This window comes from Cryptomeria japonica, chromosome 10 (assembly GCF_030272615.1).
Source record: "Cryptomeria japonica chromosome 10, Sugi_1.0, whole genome shotgun sequence".
Taxonomy (NCBI): Eukaryota; Viridiplantae; Streptophyta; class Pinopsida; order Cupressales; family Cupressaceae; genus Cryptomeria; species Cryptomeria japonica.
In genome coordinates, this window is record NC_081414.1 from 921,061,310 (window position 1) to 921,084,736 (window position 23,427).

General features: G+C 36.2%; 1 protein-coding gene across 3 annotated transcripts in view; it reads right to left on the reverse strand.

Moving 5' to 3' along the window:
- Positions 1 to 17,541: 17,541 nt before the first annotated feature.
- The window catches only part of LOC131038356 (uncharacterized), a 95,483-nt gene continuing 89,597 nt past the window's right edge, over positions 17,542 to 23,427 (reverse strand). For all 3 annotated transcript variants that reach the window (XM_059213398.1, XM_057970757.2, XM_057970755.2), the window contains one exon: positions 17,542 to 18,035. In XM_059213398.1, coding sequence (XP_059069381.1) covers positions 18,000 to 18,035 — 36 coding nt within the window. In that variant the 3' untranslated portion in view covers positions 17,542 to 17,999. The remainder of the gene's footprint in view (positions 18,036 to 23,427) is intronic.

Below are 23,427 nucleotides of genomic sequence, written 5' to 3' on the forward strand. Positions count from 1 at the left end.
ATGATGAAAGATGTTTGACCAGATTAGGTAATACAAACACCCTATTGATACTAATGGGCTATTTTATATTACATCCTTCTTAGATTCAAACTTCCTCAAAATTCTATTTGAATAGTTGTTTGGAATGATATATAATTTATTAAAGGGTAATTGTATACCTTTTTCCATTTGATTGTATAGGACAAGAGAAAATTGTCTAAACTTTGTTTCTAAATGATGATGTAGTTTATATATAAAAAGTATGTTCATGTAGTCCAAAACGCATGAATAACATCTTAGAATATATTTTGAGTATATAGATTATGATTAGTGTTTGCATTGTTTGAAGTTGCATGTAAAACATTAGAACATCTATACTAAAGAAAATATGTTACATGATAGCAAACCAATAAAGTTGAAGAGATAGAATAGCATTAGTTCTTCAAATATATGTCCATGATACATACATACATATTTTCTTGTCATTATTTTGATTGGTTGAATGATTCTCTTAAAATTACTTACTAATTTAAAATAAAATTAAAAGAGAATTACAAGAAGAAAATGATGTAGATGAAGTAAAAATTAAAAAAATGTTAATATTTAAAAAAAACCCTTTAAAAAGGAAGAGGGATAATTATTAAAGAGAACTCTTGTGAAAAGGTCTGATGGTTTGAAAACCACCCCTTAAAATGTTATATAAAGCATTTGTGTGCGACTTGACAAGGGGGCGTGGAGATCACTCAAGGAAGAAGAACAAGAAGATGGTGGCTTTGAGGATATGGGCTTGGAGATGAGGGCACATAATGTGTGTCCAACTCGAAGTACAATGTACACTCAAGATAGTCCTAGCCAGGGTGGTTGTGCATGTTGAGTAATTACTAATTCCGCCTAGATGTGCTATAGCTATGAGGGGTAAGACCATTGAAATCTTCTTAGAGTGAGAATGATTGTTCCAATTGCTCAAGATTCAAATAAGTATTGGAAATCCTTGACGATAAAAGATATTGAGTATATAATATGAGTTTGGTGATAATATGATTGATTTATGTGGTTGTGTTATTCAATTTACCATGTTAGAGTTTTTATAAAGTATCACAAGTAATAGTATGCATTTGTATTTTATCTATTTTGGATAACATTATGTATTGCAAATTATGTTAACTTCAATGGTAAACATTGTATTAATTCCATGGCAAATGCTTAATTAATGCTATGAAAAAAATGGCATTATATTGTTCTCACTGGTGTGAAGAAGGAATTCATTTTCCAAAATCAATGACAAACATATTGTCATTGATGTCAAAGGACAAGGTCCAACTTTAAGAAGAATAATATATATAAACTGATTGACATAACAGCAAGAGGAAATATAATACGATAATGGCAAACACCAAAGTGATAAGGTATTTGAAAGATGAATTCATGACCCAACTGCAAACGATTTGATTGATATATTGTCACATAAAATTGTTCGAGGAGTTGTTAAGCAACAAGCAAAGAAGAGATATGAAGCATATTTATGATTAAAAAGATAAATGATATCATTATGTAGTAAATAAATGGATTGAATGAATGGGGAAGGAATTAATGAATGAGATCAATCATAAAGAGTAAAAAGAAGATCAACCTATGAATCACAAAGGTATAGAAGAAAAAGAGACCTACATTCTATATTGAGGATACTATAAGTGTGTTGCAAAAGTTGGAATCTGCAAGTGACCTGCATTCTATGTTGAGAGTAACATTAGTGTGATGCAAAAGCGGGAATCTGCAAGTGGTGTAAAGCCACTAGGCTTGTGGGGACAAGTACTTTTAGCGATTGAATGGTTTTTATACGAGTTGTTCATCAGGCAAAATGGATGAATGAAATGGAGATCAACATGCACGATTCATAATTTTATCCTATTTTATATGTCTTACCTAAAGGAGTCTTCACAAAAGTTATTGGCAAAGGAAAGATTTGCGCATTGTAAAATAAAGGGAAGAAGCTGCCATAAGCCACCTCAAGGAGAAAATGATTAGTTGCTATTGACAAATTAAAGAATGAATAATTAATTCAAGTTAATTATTTTGTTAAGGCTGACTTTCTAAAGAGGATTGTTGATCAATTAAAATGAGGAATGATTTAGCGTGTTGGTTAAATGGTGGTTGTATTCACCAAGGTTCAAACTTCCATTGAATTATAGTGATTATAAATGTGTGCCTTCACTAATCCAATATGCTTGCAAATTTGAGTCTCAACATTGCTAAATGGGAATGGGGTCCCCTGTTTGTCACTTCACCAGTTCTTAGCTCCAGGTCAAAAGAATTCCATGTGGTATGTGAGGACATGTCGTGCCAGCTTCACCAGTCATGTTAAAAAGTTTACCATGAATTAAAAGAAAAACAATAGAGATAGATAGGCAATATTCCTACTTCAAATGTCTCAATTGAGTCAATTCAGTGAATTGAGGTGCTTGTTTGGCATGACTCGGGAAGGCGATAATATTTCGTCTATGCAATAGTCTCACTCCTTATACGAGGTCATATTTATCAATATTACTAGAGGATAGTTGGTTGCTCGTAGCAAGTATACTAGCCTGCATTCTACATATTCAATTGGGAGTGGAAATTTTCAGAAATTTTGGCTGCTTTAGAGACACTTCGTTCTTTTCACAAAACATGGGAGGCAAATTGACTGAAGAATCATCTTTAATACCAACTCATAAAGCGTTTGACATAATGCTACAAAACTCACCATCTACAATCAACACATACAAACTATTCGACATACTATCTTGACGGTCCTATACCTATGAAATTTCAAGAATATTTAATTATAAAGTCAGTTAACTAATGTTCAAACTCGCTTTATTTTTATTTGTTAAAGACGTACACTCATTACAAGATTTTGCAATATTCTTTCAAATATTTTTAAGGTCTGAAAAGTAAGTTACTAATTACTTACCATGGATGGGGTTATGCACTCGTCTTCAATGTAAAAGGGTTCTTTTTTCCAAGACACTTTGGAATTCTCACAATTGTACAAAAACAGAGTTTTTCTAGCTTTTCCCTTTAAGTGAACAGAGAAGAATATTGCTAGTCTAAGCTTCTCTTCATTTATTATGCTACAGATTGTTTTAGATTCAAATTATAGCCATATTCTCAATCGTTTTCCCTTTTGGAAAGAATACAAAATATTTCATTCAATATATGTGTTTACCCCATGCAATTGGAATGGGATAATAGACTGTTAAATGATCTCTAAGTCATGAAAACCTGTGTGAATGCGTATTTCTATTATTATACCATGGCAATTGCATGGGGCAAACACATCTATTGCATGGAAATTCTGGCTTTAAAACCCTAGTGGCATTCTTTTCTTTCATGTTAGCCCTATCTATAGTTTTCACTTTTTGTTTTAGTTTTTAAAAAAAAAATTCTCACTTCCTGTAAAAAAACACACCATTGATAAAATCCATATTTTTATCTTAAGAGTTGCCCCTCTCAAACATAGAGGAATTTGCTAATGAAATAGTGATTTCTCGTGCTATTCTTGTCAAAATATCACAGCAACAAATTTGCCTACCAACACGTACACATATGGAATTTGCACCATAGACTGCTCAACTTCTTTATTCATCATTTCTAAACAAGCTTCAAACTGTTCAGTGATTTTAGTTTTAAAAAAAAATTATCATGTGCATCCATCCCACAGTCTGCAGGAACTTATTGTCATACTAAGATCCATCATCAATTCATGCCATACCGGTAAAGTTCTTAAACACATGGTTTGATGGCATCACATCCTTAAAGTCAATTCAAATTATTGCATATTCTTATCTTCATTAAGAATAATGGTTAGCTCTTAAGCAGTCTTAATGCTTGACATACCATTTTCAGACAAATGGTTCAAACCAATGAAGCAATAGTCTACAAAAAATTGTGATTATACCCAATTAATCTTGACTCTTAGAGCTAGTGATTTATTCCCCGAAAAAATCTTGATTCATGAAAAAATCGTTGACCAAGTGTTGACCTAATTTTGAAAGTTTTTTTTGCATTTAAACCACGTTAAAAACACGTGAAAACATTGAATTGCTTAGAAATAGGGTTGGTTTGAGACAAAATCAGAGTGAATGTGGAATCCATGTTGAAGTAGTTTGTTATTTTGTCCATTTCCGAGGGGTTCATCATTTCCCACACTTCACTTGTTCAAACCCATGAGCTCAACAACCTATTGATGTGTGTTTTATGTACATAATATTGTTGAGATACATGTGTCTCAACCTTGCAATTTTTAGTAAATTGTTCCAAATGTAGTTGGGAGGCTTCCCATGTGTCGGTGCCTTGGAAAAAGGTATTTGAGTTGTCAAAAGATGCCTTGTCCATAGTATAATATAGGAGGGCCATTTTTAGAGATTATATGACACATTTCATGTTAGTTATGAGGATCAAAAATAGGGGATAAGAGTTTGGACGTGAGTAACTATATTTAACCTGGTTTTCTTATCTTGGAAAAACAAATGTCAAGGGTGGACAACATGTGTAATGGAGGTTTTGCCCATGGTATTGTAAAACCACAAATGGTTTCTAGGTTGTAAAATTCCTATATAATGAGGGCTTGGAGAGGAGTTTGTATGATGGAGTTTGGTTTGCAAGGCTGGGTGCTAGAAGGATGCTAGTGAAGTCTCTCCGAGCTTGAGTTGAGGTGATGCTCTTGTAAGAACTTGCATTGCAAGTGTATTGTAATCTCTTGTTGATTTGTTAATATACTATGCAGGTTTTAGAGTGTGGGGTTTTTCACCCGTATGGGTTTTCCCCACGATAATCGTTGTGTTATGCATTTCTTGTTTTATTTCTACTCTATTTGCTTCTTGTGATCTCTGTAATAGTTAAGTTGAAATTTGCAAAATCGTCCTCTCAAGATTAGTGTAGGAAGTGTTTCCGCACACCTTTTCTTCCTTACAAGTGGTATCAGAGCCTGACCAGTTTTGGTTCTATTTGTTGGGTACAGGGTTTTTTGAGCTAATCAAGGTTTGAGTGGGAGCTTGTGCAAAGTATTTCATTTCTGTATTGCAGGATCGTAGAGATGGCAAATATATTAGGGAGGATTGATGTAGAGAAGTTTTATGGCACAAACTTTGAAATGTGGAAGCTGAAGATGGAAGATCTGTTGATTGATCGAGATCTATGGGATGCAGTCGATGAGAATAAGTTGAGGTCCGCAGATCCAACTTTAGTTGCACAATATGATGTAATGGATAGAAAAGCTAAAGGTCTCATAAGATTGTGCCTTGCAGACTCAATTCTGATTAATGTCCACGAAGAATCTACTGCGAAGAAGCTTTGGAAGAAGCTAAGTGAGATCTACCAAGCAAAATCACTTGTGAATAAAATTTTCTTGAGGAAGAAGTTGCATTCCTTGAGAATGGAAGAAGGTGGATGAATTTCTGAGTATCTAGAAAGTTTTAATATGTTGGTGACTTAGTTGACCTCAGTTGGGGTACCAATGGATGAAGAAGAAAGGTGCCAAATCCTACTATGTTTGTTGCCAGACTCATGGGACAGCCTTGTGAGGGCCATAGGGAGCACTGCAGTTGTCTTGAAGATGGAGGATGTTGTTGGTTCTCTACTTTCTGAGGAGATGAGAAGGAAGGTTTCTCTTAATGCCAAAGAGGCTTTGAGTGTTCGAGGAAGACCAAAAGAAAGAGGCAAGAATGAAAAGCAAGATGGCCGTTCTAAGTTCAAGAATAAGGGGAGATCAAAATCTCCTGGTAAGTCCAAGGTAATTTGCTGGAATTGTGGAAAGCCCGAACATTTCCGAGAGGACTATAAAGAAGAAAAGAAGAAAAAGAAGAAGAAGCAAGATTTTGATTATGAGTCCGAGAAGGAAGATGGAGATGCTTTTATTGCAGCCTTGGCCACTCGTGCAGGTGACAATGCATGGTTGATAGACTCAGGTGCATCTTTCCACATGACTCCTATTAGAAATTGGTTTAGTAAGTATGAAAAGTTTGATGGTGGTAAGGTGTATTTGGGTGATAACTCCTTTCTTGATATTGTTGGTCGTGGAAGTGTTCATGTTAAATTTTCTGATGGTAGAACTAGAAGATTTGATGGTGTCTTGCATATCCCGGGACTAGCAAGAAATTTGTTATCTGTTAGCAAACTAATAGATGCGGGTGTGCATGTACAGTTTTCTGAAGCAGGTGTGAAAATGGTGAGAGGTGCTATGGTAATAGAAAGAGGAAGCAGAATGGGTACATTGTACCAGCTTGATGCATGCACAGTTGAGTGCAATAGCACTTCTGATAAGACTATGATAAAGACTATGTTGGAAAAGGAGAGGGTGTCTCTTTCAACAGATGGTCATGGTTTTTGGGTACCCAAGGGTGATCTATCTACCGAATCAAAGTTACCTGCAGAGAAGACAATGTTGTGGCACCTGAGACTTGGTCACATAGGTGAGAAGGGTCTATGAACTTTGAAAAATAAGAACCTTGTTAATGGGTTGAATGATTAAAATCTTGAATTTGATTTTTGTGAGCATTGTATTTATGGAAAACAAAACCGCATTTAGTTTTACTCCAGTTCTTATAAGTCTTCAAGTGTTTTGGATCTAATCCATTCGGATGTATTTGGTCCAGTTGATGTTTCTTCTATTGGTAAATCAATTTATTATGTTTCTTTCATTGATGATTTCAGTAGAAGAACATGAGTTTATTTTCTTAAGAGTAAAGCTGAAGTTTTTAGTCATTTCAAAGAATTTAAAGCAATGGTTGAGTTGCAGACTGGAAAGAAAATAAAATGTTTAAGGACAAATAATGGCGGTGAATATTGCTCCAATGATTTTGACACATTTTGTAAAGATTGTGGTATTAAGAGATAGAAGACAATTCCATATTCTCCACAACAGAATGGAGTTGCAGAAAGAATGAACAGGACCTTGATGGAGAAGGCTAGGAGTATGCTAAGTGGTGCTGGTCTAGAACAAAAGTTCTGGGCTGAAGCTGTAGCCACTACCTGCTACCTGATAAACAGGTCTCCTACATCAGCTCTTGTTGATAAAATGTCAATGGAAGCGTGGTCGGGCCACAAGCCTTCACTTAGTCATCTGAGAGTTTTTGGTTGTGAGGCATATGCTCATGTGCCAAAGGAGAAGCGGACAAAATTGGATAACAAAGTTGTTAAATGTATATTCATTGGATACAGTTATAGTGTGAAAGGATACAAGCTTTGGGATCCTGTTGCACAAAAGGTATTTTATTCCAGAAGTGTTGTTTTTAGAGAAACTAAGTCTTCTTCTGTTATAGTGCAGCCAAAACAAAAGGAAGAAAAGAAAGATGCGATTCAACTGCTTGCTACACCTGAAAAAGTTGAATCAAGGCCCTTAGAAAGACAGAAAGTTGATGAGAGCTCTACGAGTTCTGAATCATCAGAGGAAGAAGAAGAACCTGAACCTGAACTTGTTCGAAGGTCTACTAGACAAAGAAAACCACCTAAAAGGTATGGATATTCTCCTGATGACTGGAGATGCATATTTGCTTTGAATGCTAATATTGATGAACCAAAATCTGTAGAAGAGGCTCTTGGTATGAATGATTCAGAGTCTTGGAAAATTGCCATGGATGAAGAGATGGCAACTCTTAAGAAGAATGACACATGGGACCTTGTATCATTGCCTAAAGGATGAAAGCCTGTTGGTTGCAAATGGGTGTTCAAAAGGAAGATAGGTTCAGATGGAAGAATAGAGAAGTACAAAGCACGTTTGGTTGCAAAAGGTTACTCCCAGGTTGAGGGAGTAGATTATGGTGAGATTTTTTCTCCTGTAGCCAAAATGACATCCATTCATTTCTTACTTTCTATTGCAGCGGCTTATGATCTAGAGGTCGAACAAATGGATGCAAAAACTGCTTTCCTTCATGGAGATTTGGAGGAAGAAATTTATATGACACAGCTAGAGAACTATGTGGTAAAAGGTAAAAGTAATTTGGTCTGTAAGCTGAAGAAATCCTTGTATGGTTTAAAACAAAGTCCTAGGATGTGGTACCAGAAGTTTGATACATATGTATTGAGTTTGGGGTTTGTGCGGTCTAAATCTGATCACTGTATATATTTCAAATCTGATGGTGATCGTTTCCTGGTTATTGCCTTGTATGTTGATGACATGTTGTTTATTGGGAAAGGAAAAGGTTTGATTGCAGAATTAAAATCTCAACTCTCGACAAAATTTGATATGAAAGATCTTGGTGCAGCAAGACACATTCTGGGAATGGAGATTGTAAGAGATAGACAAAACAAAAAGCTTTGGCTAGGCCAGAGTAAGTATGTTGGTACTATTCTGAGAAGATTTAATATGCAAGATTCTAGACCATTGAGTGTTCCTATTACAATGGGAACAAAGCTTTCTAGTTCACAGTGTCCTTCATCCCCATTGGAGATGGAAGAGATGAGTCGAGTACCATACCAAAGTGTTGTTGGAAGTTTGATATATGTTATGGTTTGTACAAGACCAGATATTGCCCAAGCAATGGGAGTACTTTCTCGTTACATGTCTAATCCAAGAAGAGCACATTGGGATGCAGTAAAAAGAGTTTTTAGATACTTGCAGGGTACCTCAGAGTACTCTATATGTTTTCATGGAACAAGAAATGAACATTCCTTGGATATTAGAGGCTTTGTGGATTCAGACTGGGCAGGTGATGTTGATAGAAGAAGATCCACCAGTGCATATGTGTTTACATTATTTGGTGGTGCAATTAGTTGGATGAGCAAGCGACAAGTTGTGGTCGCTTTGTCCACTAGAGGGGCAGAGTATATGGCAGCTACTCATGCCTGCAAAGAAGCCATTTGGCTTAAGAGATTGTGTTCAGATATAGAGTTTAAACAGGGTGCAGTGACAATTTATAGTGACAGTCAGAGTGCAATCTGCCTAGCGAAGAACCCGACTTTTCATGCTAGGACCAAACACATTGATGTACAATATCATTTTGTGAGAGATATGGTTGAGGATGGCAGGTTGAAGCTGGAGAAGGTAGAAACTTTGGTGAATGTTGTTGATTCATTAACTAAGCTCGTGAGCACAGAGAAGTTCAGATGGTGTTCGGAGTCTATGGGCCTCTTGGCCCCTGACTGTTGAGTCCATGGTAATATGGATCCCCTAACTCTTGCAAGGTATTCGACAAGTGGGAGAATGTTGAGATACATATGTCTCAACCTTGCAATTTTTAGTAAATTGTTCCAAATGTAGTTGGGAGGTTTCCCATGTGTCGGTGCCTTAAAAAAAGGTATTTCAGTTGTCAAAAGATGTTTTGTCCATAGTATAATATAGGAGGGTCATTTTTAGAGATTATATGACACATTTCATGTTAGTTATGAGGGTCAAAAATAGGGGATAAGAGTTTGCACGTAAGTAACTATATTTAACCTGGTTTTCTTATCTTGGAAAAACAAATGTCAAGGGTGGGCAACACGTGTCATGGAGGTTTTGCCCATGGTATTGTAAAACCACAAATGGTTTCCAAGTTGTAAAATTCCTATATAATGAGGGCTTGGAGAGGAGTTTGTATGATGGAGTTTGGTTTGCAAGGCTGGGTGCTAGAAGGATGCTAGTGCAGTCTCTCCGAGCTTGAGTTGAGGTGATGCTCTTGTAAGAACTTGCATTGCAAGTGTATTGTAATCTCTTGTTGATTTGTTAATATACTATGCATGTTTTAGAGTGTGGGGTTTTTCACCCGTATGGGTTTTCTCCATGATAATCGTTGTGTTATGTGTTTCTTGTTTTATTTCTACTCTATTTGCTTCTTGTGATCTCTGTAATAGTTAAGTTGAAATTTGCAAAATCGTCCTCTCAAGATTAGCGTAGGAAGCGTTTCCGCACACCTTTGCTTCCTTACAAATATTTCAGAATAAAATACCAAGGTAATTTACCCTCTCTTGAACAAAATCATCTCAAATGCTAAGGATAAGATCAACTAAAATGATTCCAAGGTTTCTACATGTTAGGTCTTGACGAGTGGGTAACTCAATTGTTGATGTGAATTAATGTGTTCACTTAAGGACTTACGCAAATGTTTGGATTATCTTCTTCAATCATGAAAATGCAAAATAGGTGTACTGACAACTTAGGATTTCACAATGAATCTCTGGACTTAATTCTTACTAAAAAATGGGCAAACGGAATAGGGTTCAAGAAATCTATTCTAAGCCTAGGAATGTAGGAAATGGTGAGCAAATCTAGTGGAATCAAACTAGGCGAGGTCTCAAAAACAGATATTGACACAAACTTAGTGCAATCCTCTAAGGTATACTTAAAGATTTTTAGGTTATCACCATCAAACGTTGACACCATCCAAGTTGATGTTTGTCAATGGACGCGTAATAGTTGAAGTTAAGCTTACTAACGGCAAGAGGCTAGTGGTATGGATTAAGGATTCCACACAAATATATTCAACAAATCTTTCACTCAATCTAACATACATGAAAATAAATTCTAATCTAACTTGGAGGAATTCAGAACCATGAATGCAAAGACAACACTTGAAGAGCAAAATCACCAACAATTGAACAATGATTATGATTCAAATAGTTGCAGCATATACCAATAATTCTACAAAAACTCTATCTTACAAATGAGAGACGAGGAGGTATATATCGAGTCTCCTACAAAATGGATGGCCAAGATTGATACAAGATCAACGGCCAAAATCATGCCAACAAAACCCTAGAATTGCCCTAATTAGGGTTTACATAAAAAATGGAGCCACCATCATATGACCCAATAAAAAGATATCTAGTCATCAAATAGGGAATCTTCTAGAAGATTCCTCCCTGCATCTCTCTCTCTCCTAGCATACTCCAAGAATCTAGCCAATATTGAATCTAACTCCTCCATGGAAATGCTAGGTAAGGTATCATGTTGCAAATCAATCTCGTCCAGTGAATCCGAGCAAGCATCCAAAGTGTTCTCCCAATCTGGCTTGAGCTTTTGCGAACTATGAACATGAATCAACAAAGAGACCAAGTCATCCATCTAACTCTTCTTCAAAGAGTCCAACTGACAAAAATACATAAACTTCATCTCGTCTCTTAATTCGGCTAAGTGTAAACCACTAGCATCACTAACATCAACACCCAATAATTCCTCAATTGAGGCAAGGATCTTCGTCTGAATGTCCTGAATCAATGCTTCCATCTCCATACAACTCGACTGGGCGTTCTCATAAGGTGATCTCTTCACGGTCAAGGAACAATACCAACCATGGAAATCATATATGTCTCCATTATGCACAATGTTCTCGTTGACCAAGGTGGAATTAGGAATCTTCTTCAAAGCTTGGAGGCGTGGATAGTCTTCTCCTGAATAGGTCGGAATTCTTTCCAAACTCCCTCCAAATACTGGATTCTAAATATGAGCCCTGTTGTCTTGTCATATGCCTGGACAAACTGAGTAAGGAAATCATTTGTCTGCTTTCTTGTCTCTCAATCAGCCACTTTTCAACCATCAAGAGTGTATCTCTCGTTGCCTCATAGTGTGAATGTATTCCATGTCAACTGCAATAGGAGAAATAAGGGTGGGATTTTCATGCCTTATCCCTGCAATATGCTCTCTAAGTCTGATATTTTCTTCTATGTACCTTTCCTTCTCTGCAATTTCTCGATCTAACCTTGCGTTAATCGCCTTGAGGTTATCACCAACCTCCATAAACTCTTGCTCTTTGGATGTACAACCAAGGGCAAGGAAAGTGATCTAGAAATCCATAGGAGTAGCAATGTTTGTTGTCATGCCTGCAATAGGAACAACAATCTTCGCAATCCGCATTCTTTTCTCATCTCTAGCTATGTGCAACAAAATCTCTTCTCTTTTAGGTTCCTTCTCCTTAGCACTCCTATCTAGGTAGTCATCAATGTTATAAATAGGTTGTACCTCTATCATTTTCTTACTTTTCTCCATACTTCTCATCAGCCAATCAAGAATAGTGGCCATCTCCATACCATCACCGAGACACATCTCTCGATCAAGTCCTCTCAACGTCGAGATAACATCATCGTCATCATCAAGATTATTCTTGGTCAAATTGTATATCTCATTTCCCAAACTAACTTCCAAAAGGACAGTAGGGGATCCCAACTGATCATCATTCTCATTTGAAGGTGCAGATGTCATTGTGGCATGTAACTCCTAAATATTCTCTGGTAGTATTACTGTGTTGGAACATTGTTGGGTTTCCTTGTTCTACTCTGTTATTTCAATCACTTTAATTGATGAGACACTGAGAGGTGGTGGAGTGATAGGTGGAGGAATGATAGTCTTTTGTTTCTTCTTCTTCACCTCCTCAATCTTCTTCCCTCTGGCCTTGACTTCTCCTAACGTGTTCTTCCTTCTCTTGGGAGCCACATAGGGGATCCTGACTGGCCAGAGGACATCACTGATAGTCCTCTGATCATCTTCGGAAGTAGACTTTTCTGGCTTCATCTTTTCATAAGTGAAGGGAACACCCATATCAACTAACTTATACATCTGTATATCTACCCATGCACGGGAGAAACTCAAGACCTCTCTCATCAATACATTCAGGTCAATCTCTTCTAACTCTGACCAATTTGGCAATAGGATTGTCTTCTTCATTTCATTCTCATACTGTGGATGCATATGATCCCTATCATCTAACACTTGATCAGGAATGAGGAAAAGTCCACACTTCCTCATGAAATCCACTGACATTCTAGACCACATTCGTCTCTTTACTACTTGCTCGTCCATCAGGTTGGCCCAATAATCTTCTATGTCTACTTTGTGGATGAACTTCTCTCCCTTGATCCTTTCAACTTTCTTGTCTGGATCAAATCTTTCTCTTTTCTTGAAAGTTGCAAATCGATAGAATGCAAGCTCCTCACTCACAGTGTTGGCGGCTAAGGCAGACTGGCAGACCTTTGATGTCTTCCCAACTGAAATAGGGAATGTCATGCATGTCCTATGCTTCTCTCTCTGAATGGCATCAAACTCTAGAAGTTGTCTCACCACTTCCAATAAGATTATTTTGTCAGTCGGATACCTAGGAAGCCTGTAGGGTTCGGATTGAAACCCATGAATCCTAAGGTACCTGAAAGTGGGAAACTGAATATACCACGATCCATATTTTTCTATTAGCTATGTTGCCTCCTTGGACAATCTTCTGTGGATTCTGCCTTGCAGCATCCGCGTGATGTACATTGTGAATACATCATTCACTCTCTTATAGTCTTCAATTCTATACATGCTCAGCTGGGGGTAGCATTCATGACTCCTGAATTGTCCTTGCCCATTGCCGACTTCACCTTTTCATATCAATCATCTGTATGAAACGAACCGTGCAAGCAAGTATACCGGGTAGGAAGTCATAGCGAATGACTTGGACCGCTCTACATTCCTCAACTGAAAGTCTAGATTGTCACTTATAATCTTAGACCAATTTACCAATGTCCCTCTAAGACAATCCTGAATGAAAAAGAACATCCATCCATCGAATATTGCTCCTTGCGACATCCCCATCACTCTACTGAGCAGGAATATTACATCACTATACACCTCTTTGAAGTTTGTGCACGTGAGTGTCTTGGGAGCCTTGGAATGATGAAGCCTACGCCCAATCATCCACTCTTTGTTTATCATATCCTTGCAAGCACCCATCTTCTTCGTATACTGCTCTTCATATTCATCCTTGGTCGCACCCTTCATATTTATTCTGCATGGAATTCCGAACACCTCAGCAATAGCATCCTCAACAAAGTAGGCAATAACAACGCCCTTAGGAGTTTTGATCATTCACGTGAGAGGATCATAACATCGTGCACACTCCAAGATGAGCTCACTGCACTGTGTGGACTGTGGAAATCCAACGGCATGAAAAATACCACTCTTCATAATGTTCACATATGCTGGGGAAGGAATCTGATTTCTGACTCCGAACATCCATTCTCGCATCTAGTTCAGATCCAGAAAATGCATGTTTGTATCTGTGATCTCCTTCCATCTGGATGAAATCTTGGGCTCTAGATAGATCTAGTCTCCAACATCTTCAGTAGTTCTTTCATTTCCTTAAATCCAGACTTTGACATCACACTTGTACGAAGCTTGAAGTTAGAACTTAGGAAAATAGATAAAATTCCTAACTTTCTAAAGATTTTAAGCTAATTAGAGCATAAAGTCAGGAAAATAGTCCACACTCTTGGTAGATTTTGGCAATTAGATTCAAAATGTGACAACACTAGGGCATGGAAACCCTCTATAAAATTCGTTAATACCTCCTTATACTTAGAAATTGAATATCATCATTTAATCATCATTTAAAAACAATTCAAAAATGGGCTCATTCATTAAATATTTCGATTTAAGTCAAAAATTGAGCCTCTGGGAGAAAATTAATATAGGTAGGGATTAAGAAATCCAATTAAAAATCATTTAAAATGTCAAAAAATTTCCCACAAGGAAAAATCGATATTAGTATGGACAAAAATCCATGCTAAAACTCATCAAAATGCATACAAAATAGGCCAGGGGAAAATCGATATGTGCATGGACAAAGAATCCACACAAAATTTCACTTCATTTGCTCAAAAACACTCCCTAGTGGAATTTCAACCTCAGTCTAGATGAAAATCCAGACTCAAAACTCATCGAATTGCTCTCAGTGGAAAATCGACTTAGGTATGGACTGAGACTGCACAAAAATCCACATTAACTTGTCACAAATAAGCCTGGTGGAAAATCCATCTAGGCATGGAATCATCCTCAACTTCATTTGCACTCTTGTCCACACTCCAGTCTGCACTCCTGGTGGAAAAACGAAGGCAGTCAGGACAAAATCCTAACACTTAGTCAAATTTTGATGCTTTTAGGGGAAAAACGACACAGGCATGGAATTTGACCTTTTAACCCTTAGAATAAGGATTTCACTTAGGAATTTGACATTTTTAACCACTCAAAATCGCTAGAAAACTCTGCAACTTAATAAAACTCAACTGGACTTAGGCAAATTTTCCAAAAAATTGAGCGAAACACAAGGTAATTTATCAGGATAAAGTGCAAAATCAACTTAAATAATTTTCTAAGAGCGAGAAAACAACTCCAAAAGGTCTGAAAATACCTCAAGAAGGTCAACACTTAGACAAAATTTAGGATCATTAAAATTCCAACATTTGCAACTTGATCCTATAATCTCAAAACCCTAAACAGCACTAGGCATGATCAAAACTCCGAGACTCGGGCACGAGAAACACAAAATTGCCCATTAAGTAGCCAAAACCCTAACCTAACAACGCAACGAGCAGGAAAAAAAGGGGGTCCCCGTTAGCAATGGGGCGATGTGTGAAAAAGTCACAACACAACCCAACAAAGGTAGAAAACCAACGAGCTCAATGGCTCAGTAGAGGTTTGAACCTTGGTGGCTACCTCACCAATGGAGTTTTTCTACCACAACACTAAACGTTCAAAGACATATTTAATATATGTAGATATAGATATAAGATTTTTAATTTATAAAATATATAGTTAATTTTTCTCAAACAAAGACATGCAATTCATTATGTGAGCAATATATCTAAAGTGCTCCATGAAATAGATTTGAAACTTAAATAGTTGTAATAAAAGAGCTTCCAACACACAACCATTAAAAAGTGTCTCTACCTAAAATAGTAGTTGCAAGCTAGGTATTGCCAAAACCAATGGCTTGCTAATCGTTTACTTCAGCTAAACAAATGCCTTTTGTTGAATTCTACCCCATATAAAAGACTTACCAATTGCCATCGAGGAATATAAAGCATTGCAACTATGGAATATGATTTGATAAGCTTTCTCAAATATTGAACTACCCCTAGAAAACTCCTTGCCTCAATCACAATAAAAGTCTTGGATCACTTCAAAATGGCTTCCACTTTTACTAAATTCCTAACGATTGTTGGATCTCTGTTGATAAATTTTGATCTCAGCTACTTCATAGACTTGCTAATCTTTGATCTCAGACTTAGACAACTATTTGGTGTATTTGGTGACTGTCTTTTTAAAAAGTTAAATGAATATTTGCTTATGTAATCAACAATATGAATATAAACAACAAATATCTATTTTCTACAATTCATGGGTTAAACTCTTTGTCTCAATCACAATGAAAGTCTTGGATCACTTCAAAATGACTTCCACTTTTACTAAATTCCCAACAATTGTTGGATCTCTGTCTGATAAATTTTGATCTCAACTACTTCATAGACTTAGCTAATACCCATAGAAAACTCCTTGCTTCAATCACAACGAAAATCATATGGCTTCCACTTTTACTAAATTCCTAACAATAGTTGGATCTCAATCTGATAAATTTTGATCTTAGCAACTTCATAGACTTAGACAACTATTTGGTGACTGCCCTTTTAAAAAGTTAAATGAATATTTGCCTATGTAATCAACAATCTGAATATAAACAACAAAATCTAATTTCTACAATTCAAGGTTAAACTCTATTTTATTTACTCTATATATCCCTATGCTATGGAAATGCTCTTAAGTTTTTTAAAAAAGGTAGTTTGTCTATTTTTCTACAAATTTTTACAATTTTTTAAAATCCAATTTCTTACCCATTTTTTCAAAAAAATCTTGTACTTTTGGTTTGCCAATTTTTTCCCCAAGTGATTTTTGTTACTATGATATAAAAGCATTGCAATTGTGGAATATGATTTGATAAGCTTTCTAAAATATTGAATTAACCCTACAAAACTCCTTGCCTCAACCACAATGAAATTCTTGGATCACTTCAAAACGGCTTTCACTTTTACTATTTGTTTATTAGCTTTTTATCTCAGTTACTTCATAGACTTAGTTAATATTAGATGACTTAGGCAGCTATTTGGTGTATTTGGTGACTGCCCTCTTAAAAAGTAAACTAATTATTTGCCTATGTAATCAGTAATATGAATATAAACAGCAAAAAATTATTTTCTACAATTCATGGGTTATATTTTATTTGCTCTTTATATCTCCATGCTATGGAAATGCCCTGAAGTTATTTTAAAAAATGGTTTCTCTTTTTCTACAAATTTTTATGTTTTTTTTAAAAACGATTATTTCCCAATTTTTTGTCGATTTTTTCCCCATTTTTTCAAAAAATCTTATACTTTTGATTTGCTGATTTTTTCCCTAAACGATTTTTGCTACTGTGGTTCAAACATGTTGAGTATTGTTATCAGCAAGCAGGAGTGATAGAGGCAATGGCAGTAGACATTTACATGAACCACACAAGCGTTTTAACAAGAAGCCACACAAGCGTTTTAACAACCAATACAACCAAGTAATTGAATGACGCAGAAGAACTGATAAGATACCAACATTACAAGAAGCCAGTTATACATAAGAAAAGGTGGCTTGTGAAGGTGGCAAGTCAAAGAACTGTTGCTAATTGGATGCTCACATAGCTAGACATCTCATCAACCACATATATCAACAGATCAATTAAATTTTACTAACGGTCATTATTATCTTATCATTAAAATAGAAGCACCTACTATTAAATAAAGCCAAATGCCAGACGTCTTAAAAGTATGGGTCGCAAATACACAAATTCCAAAATTTTCATTGCCAAAATTTTCTGACCCAAAAATAACATGGACCCTGAAATTGTTTGAGAGAAGAATAGTTATGGTTTCACTCAGAAGTTTTTCTGAGCATATTCTTATGCTTGCGCTTGGACAATATAAGGAACCACTATTGGTCATATCGGTCATATCATGCATGGGCCAGTGCTTTAAGGAAACCACTCAGAAGGCCAAGAAAGTTCTTTCTGTGTTGCCTTATAATTGCATTCTCATGCGACGAAGACTAAAAACTCAAGATTCTGTAAAGTTTAGTTAAAAAATCAATGTATCTTGAATATTTCCAAAATAATACAAACAGATGCGTATAATACAAGATGTACATATTCAATTCACCAAAAGATAATGTGCAAACAGATATGGGATTCACAAATCAGTTTGTGCTTCAAATGTCAGAAGCTTTCAGTTACTTCACCATGTCAAACGCTTTCAGGTGCCTCCAGCAAACTTGAAGTCTGCACAAGATTTACTAAACAATTAATAAGACATTTTATGCCACTGGAAAGCCAAATTCAACTAAATAGATTTATCGTCAAGAGCATATTGACAACAAAATGTCCATAATTTGAGAATTAAACTTAAGCACAACAGTTTCTTTGAATCTATCAAAATAACAATTCATTAATTATTGAATTGTGTGCAATTCTAAGAATATAGCTCCACATGCAACATAAATAAAACAAGAAGTATTTCCATAACGAATTAAGGCAGAAATAGACCACAATTCCAGTGGCACAACTATTCATATCCTACCACTTGATACTGTTTCTGAGATGGTTGCCTAAACAAGAAACTTCAGAATATTATATTAATCATATGATATTCCAAATATTGTTTCCCAACTAAATTTTGTAATTCAATAAACCTTCATTCTAGATTTATTACACCTTTGATAAAACAATATGGGAGCTTGCATCACATTTTAACAAGGAACTCAACTTAAGTAAACAAGAAAGTGAAGATTTGAAAGAGTATTAGATAGAAGTCGTAGGACTATATGTAGAGATTAACCTTGATAAGTTAATGGCTCAAGAATCCGATTTCTTAAATTCGGTAGTCCTGAAAACAGGACATTATTCACCTACAAACAGAGTCTATTGTTTAAAACTTTGAGACTTAATATTCAATAATTCATAGGAATAGTGAACTAGTGTTTTTTCGACTACATTTCTATTTTTGGCATACGCTGTTTTTAGTAAGTGCTATTTTGGGGACTTTACCTCAGTTTCAGTTCCCTCTTTGCCTTAGAGTGAGGTATTCTCAATTTCAGTGCCTTGGCGAGTTTCCTAAGGTGATGGGAATAATATTTTATATTTTCTCAATTTCAGTGCCTTGGCGAGTTTCCTAAGGTGATGGGAATAATATTTTATATTTTTCATTGAAGTAATCAAAAAGTGACTTTTAATTTATAACTTTAGTGATAAATGTTTTTATCAAGTGCCCTCAAAAGTGGATGCCTAGGCTTCAAAAGTTATGTTGAGAATTTTTGAGGAAAAATTATATATTTCAAATTTGTGTTGCCCTAACTTTTCCCTCCAACTCTATAAATTAGAGTTGTGGCTCTCATTCTCTCCTTTTGCTTGTGCAAACATGAGGAATTGCTACTGGACTAAAATTGGAGAGTTATTCTGAAGATTGTTCAGGACAAAACCCCTCTACAATTGTTTTGGTTTCAGTGGTGCAGTATCCACCCTAGTCAATTATTGCTTTCAGTTGAGTTTCAGCGATTTTAGTTGAAGTTTGATGATAAGGGTTTGACAAAGATAAATATTTATAAAGTATTTTGATGTGGGTATTAAGTTTTTGGTTTGCTTAGCTCTTTTCTGGAATGTTGTTCCAGCTTGGTGTGTTCTGGAAACTTTTCCAGTGCTGGCAATTCCATCTTTAGAGACATGGGGAACCATATTTTGGCTTACGTATCTTCGAGCGAATTTAATATTGTTTTCGGTATTGGCTCATTCATTTTCTGATTTCTAGGTGACAAGTATTGATATATAATCCTAGGGTTTTGGTTGAGGAATGAATTTCTAGCTGCAAACAAACTCCTATGAAGGAAGTGCCCCTCTTGGTAATGCACGTGGGAGTTCATAGGAACCAATCTGCCCTCTTTAATCTGCAAATTTACTTTAAGGCATCTAGGCTTTCTTAATAAATCTGGAAGTGTTTCAGGCAATTTGTGGCCTTAAGGAAGTGAATCTTCAATCTATGAGAATCACCCTTCATGATGTTGGTGCCTAGGTTTCTGTAGCAGGGATTTTAAGAATGTTTTCAGATTTGAGAAAGTATTTTGAAGTCATCAAAATCAGTTCTTATAAGTCTGTAGGAGATTGGTGTTGTTATGTTAATGGGGTAGGTTCAAATACACTCCAAGGACTCATTTGAATCATGAAATCAGACTTCTATCTTTCGACGATGTAGCTGATTGCAACTCATAATTAAATCTACTATTTTCAGGTCTGCAATATTTGTAATCAGTCTTCTTTTGATGTTATGCACTTAGAGCTGATGAGTTAATTGTCCTTTGATGATTCTGCGCACTTGTTCTTTTCATTATGTTATAAGTTAAATGTTTCTGAACGTAATTTGCAATGAGAACATGAATGGAATCTGAGAACAAGAAGCAATCACAAACTATTACTTTGGCATTTCAAACTTGCAAACATATCAAAAAAATTAGGGCTAAATATTACAGCATTATCAGAGCACAGTTTAAAACTACCAGCTATTGGATTGAATTATGCAGCCTGTAGTTACACATCAGTATCACTCGTGAATGAACAGGTCAAACCCTAACTTACCAATCCAACCAACCAAGGACATAGATTCATTTTCAGGGAATCAAACAATGCCACAAGTCTTTGGTAACAGCAGTGATAGTTCGACACAAAAACATTCCCAATTTCTCAAGTCCACCAGGTGATATGGCAGAAAGAGACAAAGGGAGAGTTGGTTTTGTTAGTCCAAACAAAGATGGAAAGAAGGTTTAATGTTATGATGGACATGATGTCACAATTAATGGGCAAGATTTATCATAATATGTCATAGGGAGTGTAAAACAATTCACAGAGCAATCAAACACAGTGGGGAAACTAGTTCTACCAATCCACAGGGTAACAATGAGAGACAGACTATAACAGCAGGGTCAAAAGTCAGTGCTTAGGCCATTTCAACCTACTTTCATACATAGGGGTGAGGTTCAGTTTGCTCATGAGACTCCACTACCATTGGTGGATGAATTGAGGAGTACTTTTATGACACCCTTCCTGAAGTGATTCAACGTCATTTGTCATTTGGTGCAATCTTGTGACAGAAGAAGAGGGGAAGAGGAAGAGCAGGTCATAGAGGACTAGCAATTCAGACAGACCTACAGCACGCCTTGGGCAAGGTTACACTTGCTCAGTTTGATGGTAGCAACAAATCCACAACTAGAGGATGGGTTGAGAAGTTGGCCAATTACTTGGCTCTTAGGCCTATAATTGAGGATGAGACAATTAAGTTTGCCAGTCTACACTTGGATGGTATTGCACAAGTGGTAGTACCATGGCCTTATCACTTTGAGTCACGGATCCATCACTACATATGATGAGTTTACTAATAAACTTATCGAGGATTTGATAAAAAGGATCTTGAGCTGCACTTGAGGCTTACATATCAGACTTTCAGAGGCTTTCAGTGATGGTTTCAAGGATTACAAAGAGGAGATTGGTAGTAGTCCTTTTTGTTGAATTTTGCAACACAAGCCTGCACAATCAAACAGCAAATAAGAACACCTTCCACAACTGAGAGTAGCAAGAAAGATATGCCATATTCCTCAAAAACATAGATTACAGAATGAATAATACAATGCATGATGACTTGCTTTATAGAAAGCAAGAGAAGCCCTAATCTGATACTAGGAAAACTTGAAAAAGCAAAAAGGAGCTAAATAAAGCTCAACTAAAGCTAACTAAGTGAACTTAAGCTAAAAGCATGTTTCTAAACATTGATTGCTCTAGCACCCCCCCTTAAGTTAAACTTAGGGAGAAGTAAAAAACCTCTAATTGCATGAAATGCAAGAATGGGTCCTGACAATAAAAGGCTTGATGAAATACCCATGTACAAAAAAGATCTCTCGCAACTGAAGAAAAGGAGAAAAACCTAGTGGGAGAAAAATCTTCTCCAACTGAGAGAAAAAGAGAATGAAGGACTAAGAAGCCTCCAAGAAAAGGTCCCAAAAAAGAATAGGAACATGAAAAACATCATCGAAACACAAAAAAGCTATCAAATGATAACAGCTATAGTGTCGAATGAAGAACCTCCTCTAAAACCAATATGATGATCAGATCAAGAAGACAAGAATCTGCATGAGTGCCCCCAACAACACTACTCGAACAATGAACAAATGGAAAACAAATGGCAAACAAAGGCAAACATCTATCAGTGAAAGATACAAATCACACAATCTGCACGAGGGACCCCAACAATACTACTCAACCATGAAAGAGTAAACTGCTAGCCAAAAGTACACATGCCAATAGTCTAAAAAACTGATCAATTGAAGACAGTCACCTCCACATAACTAGAATGCAAACGTCTATATGGTAAAAACTCCTCACCAAAATACAACCACTGCATTTAGATAGTACATAGGAACAAATATTGAATACATAGCTCACTCCAAAGCGAAACCAAAAAAGCATTAGCACCAATAGTAGAAACCCACCCATAATAATAACAATGGAGAGAGATGACAAGTCCATTGAAAATGTGTGTCACCAAGTAGTGCATGATGGATAACAAACATTTGAGTGTGCACAAGAAATTCCCTCCAACTGAAAAAGAGTATGCAACCAATGCACACACGCATCGAACAAGAATCACTAGCACTTGATGTCGTCGTGGAGGGACGCTCACCGAACAAAGGTGTAATGGCAAAACAAACGACCATCTATGATAAGGAGATGTTAGAGGAGGTGAGAGGAGTTGCTCCATCTATGATAAGGAGATGTTAGCCATTATGTATGAATAGGCTAAAGTTAGATACCTTGTTGGAGGAAAGTTTGTTGTCCTCATGCAAAATAAACCCAATAAAGAGATGTTAGCCATTATGCATAGTGAAAAGTTCATAGTGAAAACTACTCATAACCTCAAGTACTTTCTAAATCAAAAGGATCTTAATGACAAACAACAAAAATGGGTTAACAAGCTCCAAGCCTATGATTTTGACATTGAATATGTCAAAGGAAAAAGGAATATTGTGGTTGATGTGTTGTCAAGAAGTCCACATTTGTGCTCACTTACAAAGATAGAAATTGATTAGAACGAGCAAATTCATGTTGAATATGCCAAGAACACCCTTGCCAATAGCATTTTGGATGATCTCATATTTTACAAGGAGAGATTGATGCTAGTTCCTAAATCTAAGCTTAAACTAAAGGTTCAAAAAACATTTCATACCCTCTTTCAGCTGGCCACCTTTGTTACATCCCACTTGTGCCCTAGTTTTTTTATGCGACATTATGCCATGTTATATGTGCCCTAGTTGTTCTACGCTATAATTACGAGATGTTAATCGTGCCCTAGATGTTTCATGTTTTATTTGAATGATCATGCCCTAGATGTTTCATGTTTTAATTGAATGATCGTGCCCTAGATGTTTCATATTATAATTGAATGATGTTAATTGTGCTCAGTATAATGAAATGATGACTCATAACAATTAAACTGATGTTTTGATAATTAACATGATGACATGTAAGATGTTTTACTTTTGTTGATAATATTTTTGAAATGTTTATGCCAAGATTTCAGGCTAACTGTTTGAACTGGCCAAGTGCGTGCAGGAGTTCGTTGTCCTCCGAGAAGCGA